This window comes from Nomascus leucogenys, chromosome 6 (assembly GCF_006542625.1).
Source record: "Nomascus leucogenys isolate Asia chromosome 6, Asia_NLE_v1, whole genome shotgun sequence".
NCBI lineage: Eukaryota > Metazoa > Chordata > Mammalia > Primates > Hylobatidae > Nomascus > Nomascus leucogenys.
This window is the reverse complement of record NC_044386.1, coordinates 110,774,520-110,788,024: the sequence shown is the minus strand read 5'-3', so window position 1 is coordinate 110,788,024 and position 13,505 is coordinate 110,774,520. Positions and strand designations below refer to the sequence as shown.

Here is a 13,505-nt window from a genome sequence, read left to right as displayed (position 1 = left end):
TTAATTTAGTACATCAAAAGGATACAACTCACAGCAATCAGTCCGCAGCATACTAACATGCTTCTGTTGGAATAATTACTTCTGAAAGTGAAAGGTACAGAAACAATCTGGACAATATATTCATGCCAAAGGAAATTTACAGAATTAACTCATAATTGTTTTTTGGTCACCCTTCCTGGTCATATGCAGTGAGAAGAATTAGAAGTTGTACATTAAATGCAGGCCTGGAAACTTCCATTGCTATCACTCAAGGAGATATAATAAAAAAAAATGCAATCCAGAGCAGGAAGAAAAGTTTAATATCAGGAAACTGCTAACACTCATCAGATTTCCCTATAATCAGAATTTTTTGATCAGTGACTGATTTACATCTAATTGAGTTATGGGGAATTTTCACGTCTTGATGGAAACGATAAAGTGGTGAGTGGTGAGCAAGGATCAGGTCTTTAGTATTGAAACTGGCACCATCCAACCTACCCACTTGCCAACTGCTAAACAAGAGAATGGTATTACCCCTGTCTCCCTGGGGCTCTCTGAGGTCAGTACAGGGCCTCCAGCTGGGTGTTGAGAAAGCCTGGGGCCTTTATCCAGAGCCATGGCTGACAGTGAGAATGCAAGGGTCCACAGCAGAGCCCCTGTCCCTGCAGCTTAATGAGGGAGGTGCCAGAGTAAATGAGCCATTAGAACAGGTGAGGTGAGAGCCTTGCTAAGCAAGAGCAGGAGCAACAGGGGTTTGCAGGAAGGACACTAACACGCCCTGGAGGAAGCAGTGAGGTGGAGAAGGCTTCTCAGCAGTGGTGAAGGAGAGACAGCCCTGACAGATAAGACAGAGCTTAGAAGGGAGAGACTACTGCAGGTAAGAGAAACAACATGTGCAAAGGCCCAGGGGCAGGGAGAGCTTGATGTGTTGGAGAACTCCAAGAATTTCCACTTACCAAGGGCTCTTTAAGAGGTGAGAGGCCTTGTAATCCCAGCACTTTGGGAGGCCGAGACGGGTGGATCACTTGAAGTCAGGAGTTCAAGACCAGCCTGGCCAACATGGTGAAAAACCCCGTCTCTACCAAAAATATAAAAAATTAGCTGGGTGTGGTGGTGTGTGCCTATAATCCCAGCTACTTGGGAGGCTGAGGCAGGAGAATCACTTGAACCCAGGAGGCAGAGGTTGCAGTGAGCCAAGGTTGTGCCATTGCACTCCAGCCTGGGTGACAGAGTGAGATCCTGTCTCAAAAAAAAGAAAAAAAAAAAAAAAAAAAAGAGGTGGGAGGAATAGGGAGGCTGAGGCTGGAGAGGAAGCCAGGGCCACACGGTAAAGGCCAAATAATTGTCTTGAATGAGAAGTGCACGTTTGAAGAGGTAGAAAAAAGGTGGACCTCTTAGGGGAGGTGCAGAGGAAGACACTATTTTTCCTTTCTTGGTGTCCATGTGTACTCGACATTGGACAGACCCTACATTCAAAAGCCAGATCCCCCACTTCCTACTGCATGGCCTTGGGCAAGTGACTAACCTCATCTGTATTCAGGAAATAAGAAGAACACCTATTTCCCAAGGTTGCTGGGAGGATCAATGAGATAATATACACACGGTTGAGGCCATGGGTGGAAGAATTGATGAAACCAGGGAGAATGGCTGAATTCACATTGGGGAAGGTGGAGAATTCCAGGGGATCACTGTGAAAAGGAGAAGGAGGTGAAAGGTTTTAGCTTGTCAAGAGTTTTTGTTTGTTTGTTTTGTTTTTTTCCCCGAGCTTGGAGACAAGAAGAGTGGAGAAAAAAGGGGGAGAGGGAGGGAGTACACGTACCAGGAATATAGCCACCATTTGGCATTTTCTCAAAATACTGCAGCAGAGATTTAAAGGATTTAAATTGCTTTTCACTCATTTTTGGATGTTGGCCTGAGATTTCTCTGACTCTGGGCCAAGCTGCCATGGGCCACGAGTGACACACGGAAGGCCCCATTACCTGGACCTTAATAGGGCTCTCGACAAAGCTCGCTGCTGCTGCAAGTTTTATGGTTGTGGTTGTTGTTAAGGCTAGACTGTCACAAGGGCCCCTTTCCAGGATAAGCATTGCTCTGGCTCTCCCAATCCCTCATCCACTTGTTGGAAGCCAGGGCGTCTAGAGATCTGCCTCTGCAGGGAAGGCATTGTATGCCCCACCCCAGCTCTGGGGCCTGGTGGTTTCTCAATCTCTGCACTGCAATTGCCTGGGAATACCCTCCTTGCCTCACCTACACTCCAGCAGACAATGTGAGGCCTCGAGTAATGTGAATAAAAGGCAGGTGTCTGGGGGATAAACAGCAGGTCCAGAGGTAAGCAGAGAAGCTTGCAGTCTGATAACTGCATTCTCCAGCTTTGCTGTTTCAGCAGCGGGATGCAGCCATGGATGGGCCTGGTAAGGCTCTTATTCAATAAGACTCCTGTACATGCAAGATCAGGGGAAATGCAATTTTTAAGATAATTTTTTTGGTCAGTGCACTCCCTGGAATAGAGACTCATTTGGTCTCAGGACACTAGACTATATTGAGTCAATTTAATTCTTATAACAGGACAATAACCGAGACTGATTTATAATGTAACTTTTTGGATATTAAAATGTTAATGAAATTGTTGTCATGAAAAATAATGGCTTGTGTTTTTATTTGAACCATTCTCAAGGCGCATCCCTTCTTTTAAAATTTATTTCCACTCACATAAAGAAATTGCTTTATCATCTAATTTAAAAAAATCAGTTTCTCCCACCCACCCCCCATGGTGATTTATTTTCTCTATAGAAAATGTTAATAACTGGCCAGGAATCTAAATGTTAAACACAAGGAAAAATGAAATCTTTGAAAATGAAAATAAATGATCCATTTTTCTTCTTTCAGAGAAATTGCTGCTCCTGAAAGATACAAGACGTAGGAAGCAGCAGCAGCTAATGATCTCAACTCTAAGTCCCTTGAAAGCTGCCACTGGGGGTTCATATTTTCCTTCCCACTATGCCTTGCACAGACATTCATGGAGTACTTCTGGGTGCTGGCCCTTGCTTAAGAAATCCAAAGACCAGAGCAGATGACAGACACTTCTAGCAAATCACCGTAATAAAATGAGAACACTGTCTTTAGGAGAAACAGGTACCAAAGGACTTCAGAGAGAAAAACCCCAAAGATAAAAGAGGGAAGGGATGGTTTCAGAGGAGGGGACATTGGAGGAGGCTACTATCCGGTGAGTAGGACCTGTCCAACTGGAGGGAGGTGTATGAAAAGACAGGTTGTATGGGGGAAGCTGAACACCACAAACTGAAAGGAGGTAGAGCTGAAGACACGTGGCACCTAGAACTGATCTTCTAGTTGACAGAATAGCATGAGAAAGGGTCATTTGCTATGTTACAGAAACCCTTCTGACTGCAGTGTTGAACAAAACGCAGGACATAAGGGGCCATCCTGGGAGGCCAGGTAGGAACTACTGCTCGGGTCCAAGCAAGAGATGGGGGCAGGGCCTGTACAGGGCAGGTGCCAAGGACTCCTGGAAGGTGGGATCAGCACCACTGGATGACCCGTCACTAGCATCAGGTTTTCAGGGAGAGAATGTGGAAAGCTGTGGGCTGACAGCCAATTGTAAAATCCACGCTAAGCAGGAAAAAGCAACCCACCTCCTCCCAAAAATGTGTCAGGAACATGGAAAGAGGTGGGAGGCATTTAGTTAGGAGGAAAATGGCAAAGCAAACTGAGTAGGAAAGAAGCTGAATTGGTGTCAGAGTGTTTCAGGTCTGGAAGAAGTCTTTCCTGATAAATGGTTTTTAAGCCTTTCTTGACATACTTCCGGTGATGGGGAGCTCACTACCCATGCAGACATCCTATTCCATTGACACTCTGCAAGTACCTTGAACCACCATCTTTTCCTCTGGTTCCATACATACAGCTTCCTTTGAATTTTTACTTTCAGTTGCACAATGAGACTTCCTACAAACCCACTTGATTTAGCAAGAAGACCTGAATCAGTCCTCTCATCCTGCTGATGGCGCATCTTCCACTAGAGCAAGGCAACAGCTGAGACAAAGTCACACGGAAGGCAAACAGCCTGGGCAAAAACTTGGGTTTTAAGCCACTTTGGCTGCCTGAATCCACTGCCCCATCCCCTGCCCCATCCCATTACCGTGCTGTTGCAGCCAGCAAAGCAGGCAGACAGGTAGGTGATGCCATCTGCCCCACACACTGGAGTGAAGGAATCGGTTTGGCATTCACAGTTATTATTGCAGGGCGAGTAGGGGTCCAGGGCTGAGCCAGGTGCTGTGCTGGAAAAGAAAGGAAACACGGAAGCCATTAGAAACAGGTCAATTCGGAATCAGATGCCCCCAGTGACAGCCTTTTGCCTCTGCTGTGATGAGTCGTATGGTACCCTGCTTACGGGATTGTTCGGGATTATTACCTGGTTCTCCCTTCCCTTTTCCTTTTCCAACCTTAGCCTATCCTGTCCAGCAAGGAGCAGCCCAGGGCCACTACTGCGAGCTACGTGGGTTGTGCCCTGGCCAATGATGCCAGCTTGGGTGGTGGGCTGGGTGGGAGCTGAGTCCACTCCAGCCCCTCTCATGAAGCGAGGAGGAAGATGCTTTTTATCACTGGTACTGATGTGCCCTCTGGGCTGGCATCAGTTGGGACTGCTCAGGGCCAGCCCCTCCGCGATGCCTCTCCTGATTGCTACGGCCTCGGCTTATCCCACTGTCCTGAACCAACACCTATGCGTGCACCACTGAGGATTTAACTTCTTCCCTCTTTGGGCTGGTTCTTGTCTCTTTGCTTTATTCCTCCCCTACAGTCAGGAAGCCTCATGATGCTTACTTACTACACTGCTACAACCAGACTGACTTCAATAATTATTGTCTAATTGATTCAATGTCCTGAGAAAAATAACACTAAGATGTTTTAATTTTTCCTTTGCATCATTAAAGGCACAGTTATCTAGAGCAAGCAAATTGAAAAAAGAGCGAAAGGGTAGAGTGAGCGTATTAGCTCTGTAAGAGAGGAAACGTCTCTTCTTTAGTCTGATTATTTTCAGCTGTGTCTCCCAAGGCTCCGAGCACTTCATAATAAGAAAGATGACGATGGCGACACCTGGCAATTTATGTTTCATGCACTATTCAAAGTACTGCATGGATTATTTAATTTATTCTCATTATAACCCCATGGGCTTTAGAGAAGAAACCGAGGCACAGCCAGGTTAAGTGACTTGTCCAAAAGTACAGAACTCATAAATGGTAGAGGAGGCATTGGAACTAGGGCTGTCTGACTGTAGGATATACACTTTTATTTTCTTTTTCATGGAAGAATAACATCGTTATAGTAAGACCTTGTGCTCCTAACCACTGCACTTTACTACTTGGGAGTTGAGCAGTCTGCTACTTGAGACAGCTGTTATGCACAGCACGTGCAAACGGGAAGAAGCCATATCTGAACAGGAAGTCGGGGCCAGGCTGGGGTGGGGATTGGAAGCGGCAACCCCATGATGGTGTAAAGGGGAAGGAGGGGCCAGGTGCGGTGGCTCACGCCTGTAATCCCAGCACTTTGGGAGGCCCAGGCAGGTGGATCACGAGGTCAGAAGATCGAGACCATCCTGGCTAACACGGTGAAACCCCATCTCTACTAAAAATACAAAAAATTAGCTGGGCGCGGTGGCAGGCGCCTGTAGTCCCAGCTACTCGGGAGGCTGAGGCAGGAGAATGCCGTGAACCCGGGAGGCGGAGCTTGCAGTGAGCCGAGATCCCGCCACTGCACTCCAGCCTGGGCGACAGAGCGAAACTCCGTCTCAAAAAAAAAAAAAAAAAAAGGAGGGGGGGGAAGAAGGGGCAGGCACATGGTGCCTGGATTGTACACAGACATACAGAAAGCTGCCTCTGCTCTGCTCTCCCACTCTGCCTGCTCACCCTTGTGGGTGGCAGAGAAGCCCTGGCTCCACTGCATCTTCTGGCACAAGTGCAGGAGCAGGCCTCGTGGCCTCCTTGGAGGAAGAGTCTGGCTCTAGAGAGAGAAACTGGTAACCTGCAGGCCAGCCATGCTTCAGCCTCAATGCTCCAGGCTGGATTTCCAAGGCAGCCTCAAGTCCCATGTGGAAAAGGGGACAGCTATTGACACTGGATAGCTGAGGACTCTCCAAAATTCCCTCTAAGGGCAATTCTCACTAGACTCTAGTCCTAAGTCTTGGGATAAAAACTAGGAAGAAAGAAAAGTGGTCCTATGAGAACTTCCTTCTCTTCCTCCCTCCCTTCCCTCCACCTCCCTTTTTCTCCCCCTTTCCCTCGCTACACTTAAAAATACCTGCCATGGGCCAGATCCTATAATTGCCATGTGAGCCTAATGACAGCTTCTGATAGTTTAAGGAATTGTTGAAATCAAATCAATTCTGTCTTTTATTTTGAGCTGAATTTTGAATTAAAATTTTTATTTTCTATCTTCACATTTCTCCTAAAGTCAAATGCCAAAAATCGTGATGTGAGTCTGCCAGGGAGGAAACGGCTTCTCTTCTCCCCCAGTGCTTCCCAGCCTTTGAGTGCAAAGGTCTGCTCTCTCAGCCCAGAGGGTTCTACTGAGTTTCCAACGTGGACAGTAAGATGCAGAGGCAGCCTTGATGCCTCTCCTTGGGTCACTAGGAACGAAGCTGGCTCCCTCAACCTACTGCAGAGGGAGAGTGCTAGGGTCCCTGAACAGGCGGGAAGGCGGCAGACACTGCCAGTACTCACTTGTTTCCATAGGGAACAGTAACCCCAGCCACAGGGCCAGTGTCGCAGCCCAGGAAGAGGAAGGAGACGTAGCAAGCAGTGGACACCAGGTTGACGAGCATGGCCATCCGAATGGCCCCCAGGGCAGACAGGCTGAGCTTCTTCACCAAAAGACCGCCCAGAAAGATACCCAGACAAGCACACGGGATCGCAGTCATCCCTAGAAGGAAAATAGAGGGGCAGGGCTGTGAACAGGGAAGGTGGTGCCAGTCTACAGACCGGCAGGCGGCAGGCCTGAGGCTGAGTCCTGTGAATGCCCCATGACCCCACTGTGGTGTCACTGCCTCCATGGGACACTGGAGTCTTCAGCAAGGGCCTGATTTATGTCCCCAGGGAGCTCATGGAGAACTGGGAGAGACAGACATAAAGCAACTCTGCTTCATGAGTCTAAGTGCATGCACCTGTCCTGCTAAGTGGGGCACCCTCAGGAGAAACACAAGCTGAAGAGGGGACTACCAAGAGACGGAGTCAGAGAGACTGGGAACACAGACGTGCCTTCGGGAGAGTACATATCATGGAGCAGTGATGTGCTCTGTGTGCATTTTTGAGATGATGTGGGAAGGAGACTCGAGATCATTTAGGGATTTTCTCCTCGTCTTCTAATGAGGCAAGAAGGGAGGGTTTCACAGAAAGTACGGAGGCTGTTTAACCTAAAGGTCACGGAATTCACCAGGCCACAGAGTGTTTGAACCAGCTCCGCCACCCCTCAGGAAGTGGCATCAATCAATATGTTTTGTAGCTCTTGGTGAATAAATGGCATATATATTTTTTCCTTTCTCTCTCTTCTACCCAGGGCTATCTGCAAGGCAGCAGGACCATAAACCTGTTATTTCTGATTCGCAGAGACCATGGCATTTCAGGAGGACTAAAGGATCCCAGGGTTCCAAGTTCCTGGGTTGGTTTTGCTCCATTCTGATTCATCTCATCTGAAACTCAGCTTTCAATTGCCACGTGTCATTTATCTACCATGTAGATTATGCATGGCCAATTTTCCAGTCTAGGCTGCCTTCTTGCCAATCAACAGACCTCTAGGTCAACGGACTATATTAAGCAGCTGGTATGTGCTAAAGGAATGCAAATTAATTTTAATATTGGGTGAGAAAAAATATAATCGGGGGGTATAGCTCTGCAAGAAAACAGCACAAGTCATACTTAAAATGACATATAATATCTCTTTATCATCTGCTGCTCTTGGAATATCTGTGCTTGGTTTTCTTCCCTTGGTATAGGAGTGATCTCATGAGCCAGCTCCTGGGTGCCTCTTTATCCTCGTCCCGTGCCGCGCTGCCCACCCCAACCGTGCCACTGTCCCTCCTTTCTCTCCCTAGGACAGGCCAAACAGTTCCGGTTCCCCAGGCTTTGCACATGCAGTTCTCTCTCCTGGGACACTTGCCCGATGTGTTTACTTGGCTGGCCCCTACCCTCTTCAGACAGGTTTCCCAGGCCACCCTACGTAGAAATCCATGCACCCCCACCCTGAGATTCCGTACTGTTTTCATGGCTCTCCCAGCTCTTTGAAACAGCCTCATTTATTTTTGGGTTTCTTGTTTCTTGCTCTCTCTCTCTCTCTCTCTGCTAGGATACAGCTTTCCTGTGGACAAAAACCCTTTTTGTCTTGTTCAGTCCAGCCTAGATTTTCTGTGTCTAGCATGGTACCCAGCACGGAGTGGGCATCCAAGTATTATTTTCAGAATGAATGAGCTAAGGAACAGATTGGATGTGTGTGAATGGATATCAGTGACAACATGCCCACACCCAGAAAGCAGGCCTGTGTTTTGTTTCATTTCCTAGCAGAGACAGTGGGGGTGTCACCTGTCAAGGATGGTAACCATGGTAATCACAGGCTTTCACACCTTTTCTCCAAGCCATCGTCAGGCCCCCTCCCTCCCTGATGTGTGTGCTGTCCTTAACACTCCAGGCGGTGATCAGAACTTCCCTGAAATTCCATTCTCATTACGTTAACCTATGCAGATTGAGTCCTTTTTATCTCCACTCACATATCAACACCACCAGCTCTTTAATCACCTGTGTTGCTCTTCTCTGAGCTCTGCCCCATTTGCTGATGACTTCGCAGGGGGTGGAAGGGGGACCCAGTGCTGATGCTCTGGGATGACTGCCTGGGCCTCATCTTCCAAGTCTGCCTTCTCTAACCGCCCACTGCCAGTCCCTCCTGCAGCCAGCCTCCAGAGTCCACACTGACTGGACTGTCGCCAAGGGCAGGGCACACACAGAGGACACCCGTGCTGCTTGCCTGGACTGCCCAGCGCAGGAGAAAGTGCCCCCTGCCAAGCACACCAGCAGACAGAAATCACTGGGAGACAAAAAGGCGCAACAAGGCAGAATTGTGTTTTTGACCTTCTGCCCTGAAGACGATTGATTTGTTTGTCGATAGAAGACACAGGCATCTGTTCTAAAACAGAACACGGCCCAAAGTTGAAGCAACTGTGCAAATGTAACCAAAATGGAAGAAAAAGCAGCAGAGGAGTCAGCAGGTGAGAGATAAACTCTTCAGGCGCTGAAGGGCTAAAACTGAGAGATCCTGGGGATAACAAAGAAGTTATGACTTTAATTATAAAGAGGTGTATTTTACCCTGTGTCTGTCAGGCAGATATTAAAGGGCTGACTGCATTTTGCCAACACCTCTTGGAGGTAAAATTTACCAAGTGGTGGGTGGTAGAGAGTTATTTGTGTAAAAAAGAAACAAAAGACTCGTGGTACCCTGGCAGTTCCCAGGGAGAGGGGTGGTAATCTGGCCATATCATTGTGATAGGGTTTTACATTTTAATTTATTAATTAATTAATTTTATTTTTCTAGATGAAGTCTAGCTCTTGTCCTCCAGGCTGGAGTGCAATGGCGCGATCTCGGCTCACTGCAACCTCCACCTCCCGGGTTCAAGCGATTCTACTGCCTCAGCCTCCCGAGTACCTGGGATTACAGGTGTGTGCCACCACGCCCGGCTAATTTTTGTATTTTTAGTAGAGATGGGGTTTCACCATGTTGGCCAGGCTGGTCTTGAACTCTTGACCTCAGGTGATCAGCCCGCCTCAGCCTCCCAAAGTGCTGGGATTACAGGCGTGAGCCACCACGCCTGGCCTACTTTTCCTTTTAAACTGAGATATGTTATGTCCTGTGAAGTACAGAGAGCTTAAGGGAACAGCCTGATGAACTTCTGCATCTGTACACACCCTGTAACTACAGCTCAGATTAACCCTAGAACATTTCTAGCAGCCCAGGAGGCTCCCTGGTACACCTCCCAGTTAGCTTCCCCCAGGGGTAACCACTATTCTGGCCTCTATCACCTCAATTAACTATTCCTCTTTTTAATTCATCTAAATATGTGCTCTTTTGAGTCTCATGTCTTTCAACTCTGTGAGATTCAGCCACATTGAGGCATGTAGCAAAGTTCTTTGTTTCTCATTCTGTGTAATAGTTTACCATAGAACATTCTATAATTTATCCATTTTACATTGATGGACATTTGGGTTGTTTCAAGTTTGGGTCTATTATGCATAAAACAGCTCTGGACATTATTACATATACTATGTAAATGAGTGAACATAAACACTTATTTCTGTTGGATAGATGACCAGAAATGGAACTGATAGGTCACAGCATAGACATATGGTTAGCTTTAATAGGCACAGCCAAAGAGTTTTCCAACGTGGTGGCACCAATTTGCATTCCCACTGGCCGAGGACGAGAGTTCCAGTGGCTCCACATCCTCCCCAACACTTGGTGCTATCAGTCTGGTGGATATTTAGCAGCATCTCATTGTAGTTCCAATGTACATTTCTCTGATGACTCGTGATGGTTAGCACCTTTGTGTTTGTTTCTTGGCCATCTTGTGACATGACAGGAGATTTTAAAGGGAAAGATCAGAAAGCATCACCTTCCCTTTCCTCTCAGCAGACAATCTGACTCCTACTTTACAGAGAAGATGAAGTCTGTGGAGCTGTAGCTGCCCCCAGGCCTGGCTGTATCACCACACTCTCAGTAGCTTACATCACGTGTCCCTCCCTCTGCTCTTTCAGAAGAACAGGTGAACTCCTCTATCAAGGGCTGTCCACCACATTCCCTCTCTCTGCTGCAAATCCCCAGCTGTGGGCTCCTTTCCCTCCACTGAGAAACCTGCTCAAGTCTTTCCTGTCCCAGCAACCACATAGTCACCACTCCCTCCCTCAACTCCAACACACGTCACAGGCCACATCTTCTCTCCTTTCTCCCCTGGCTAAGTCTCGTGCTCACTGTCTACTCCTTCCCTCTGGTGGGCTGCCCTCCACACCACAGAACAGGTGCCACCACTGCCACTTCAGGGACACAGCCCTGACACATGCTGCAAGCTGTCCTCATCATTAAAGCCAATAGAGACATTTGGGCCCTCACCTTGCTTGACTGCTCACATTGCAGATGGCTGCTTTCTTCTTGGAATCATCTCACCCTTGACTTCCATGATCCACATTCTCTGCATTTCTTTTGGGTGCTGTTGCTTAAATTTCTCTGCAGACTCCTCTATTTCTTCAAGTTGGGGTTTCACCTATCTTTTTCTAACTCTACACATTTTTTCCTATGTAAACTCCACTCCAGTGTCCTCAACTACTATCCATTTACTGAGGCAACTGAACCTCTACTATTACATATAATATCAATTATCATCCCAGAGACCCTTCTTGACCCCACCCCTCGGCTGAATACTGGACATCACTTAGATAGGCTATGGGCATCTCACACTCAACAGCTTCAGGTCTGATCTAGAAACTTTGCACAGATCTGATTCTTCTTTGTTATTTCCAGTCTTTACAAATGGTACCACAAGCTCTCCAAGCCAGAAATCTGAGAGCCATTGTTGATCCTTCCCTCTTGTTTAACTGCTATGTCTGTTGCTGTTGTGTCCACTACTTATCAACATCTCAGCTGATTAACTCAACAAATGCAGCTTCCTGTCATTTGAAGTAAAGGATGATATATTGTCACAAAACAAAAAGCAAACTAAGACATGCTGTAGGACCACATTCCTTACCCTGCCTAAGCAACACTGCTTCTCATGAGTACAAATTGGTTTTCTTTAGTATGTCAACTCTGAACAATTGGGAGTAGAAACCTGTAGTCTACGATTTAAAGAACTGTAAAGCCATGCCTGACCTTACGGAGAAGGAGTGTCATGATCCATTAGTTATGTCTGCTGTGGGCACAGGGAGGAGTAGGGAGTGTATGGCTTCCAAGCTCTGCAGTTAACTATGGGTTTCATGCTGCCAAGAATATTCTTACTTTATGTGGCTGATTAAAACCTGCTCACCTTTCAAGATTTATCCTTCTTCATCATATCTTCCCCAGATTTCCCATTTCACACCCATCTATCCACTTACTGGCCTCTCAAATGTACATTTTATATTTTCACTCTTTATTATCATGTGCTTTTAGCAATTGATCCAGGCAGGCAGATCTTACTCTGAGAATATACTTTAAATTCCTTGTGCACAGAGGCCACATATATCTTGTTGCTGTAGGCCCAGAGCAGAGTGGGGCTCTTCAGCAGGGCTCAGTAAATTTTTAGTGCCTTACACACAGGACACCCTCCCCCGACACTCTCAGGAGGCCTGAGGACACACTCACCAAGCAGCTGGTTGGCAGAAGAGGTGGTGAGGTTAAACTGCTGCTCCAGGTACTTCCCCAAAAAGGCAGCAAAGCCAGCCACCACTGCAATCTCCATGCAGGCAGCCAGGATGATGCAGGTGAACACAGGGTTTGAGAGCAGGTGCTTGGTGACCTTCGGGATCACTGCAGGGAGAGAGAAGGCAGATCGTCAGGGTCAAGGTCACCCCCTGTGCTCCCATCTTATAGCCTCCTGCTCCTAAGGCCCCTTCTTGGCCTGCTCTTGTCCATTTCAGCAAACAGCATCCAGAGGCGCCCAGTTGCTAAGGCCAAAATCTACACCCCATAAGTCATCCATGATTGTGAAATCTCTGGCTTCAAAGCATACACTGACATGTTGCCAATTACTACCTTCTACTAAAACAGGAGAGAGTATACCAGGACTTTTCTTACAGTTCACTAGACACACTAAAAATTTTTTAAAGCAATGTCAGAAGATATTTTCATCCTCTACTAACAAAGAGTTTGGGGTTTGTTTCTCAAAAGAAAAAAAATGTGTGTGTGTGTGTATATAAAATAAATTATAAATATCAATATATTTAAGTATATGTCAATATACCTATTGATGGATCTATATATATAAGAAAATCTACTTAACAGTTTCAATAAAGATATGAAATTGTTGTGCTCTCCAAAATGTGCACATGCCTAATCAAACCCATTCTTGCCATCTTCATGGCTACCTCTCTGGCAAAATTTCCATCAGCTCTCACTTGGAGACCACCAGAGCCACCCAACTGGGGTCTTGGTTTTCACTCTTGATCCAATATAATAAGTCCCTGAGTAGCAGTCAGCAAGATCAGCTCAAATCAGTTTCCTGCTCAAAACCCTGGAATGGTCAAAATCCATAGGCTGTGCCATGGCCCGAGGTCTGCCCCTCAGTGATCTGATCACACCCCCTAGCCCCTCCTCTTCCCACCCTCCAGTCCAGCCCCAGTGGCTCTTGCTGTTTCTCGCCTGCACCCAGGTCCACCCCACCCAGGTCTTTGTCCTTGGGGGTCTTCCCTATACAAGAATGCCCTGCCTGTAGATCTTTGCTGAATGTGTTTCCTTCTCCTTAGGGGGTCTCTTCTCATCACCCAGTCTACCCTAGAAGAAGCCTCCTA

The 13,505-nt window shown here is 47.0% G+C and overlaps 1 protein-coding gene across 2 annotated transcripts in view; it reads right to left on the bottom strand.

Annotated features, from left to right (window-relative positions):
- Window positions 1-13,505, bottom strand: part of SLCO3A1 (solute carrier organic anion transporter family member 3A1) — a 326,271-nt gene that overhangs the window by 41,704 nt on the left and 271,062 nt on the right. For both annotated transcript variants that reach the window (XM_030815054.1, XM_030815055.1), the window contains exons 5-7: window positions 12,361-12,525; window positions 6,711-6,909; window positions 4,133-4,271 (exon numbers count right to left, since the gene is read on the bottom strand). In XM_030815054.1, coding sequence (XP_030670914.1) covers window positions 4,133-4,271; window positions 6,711-6,909; window positions 12,361-12,525 — 503 coding nt within the window. The remainder of the gene's footprint in view (window positions 1-4,132; window positions 4,272-6,710; window positions 6,910-12,360; window positions 12,526-13,505) is intronic.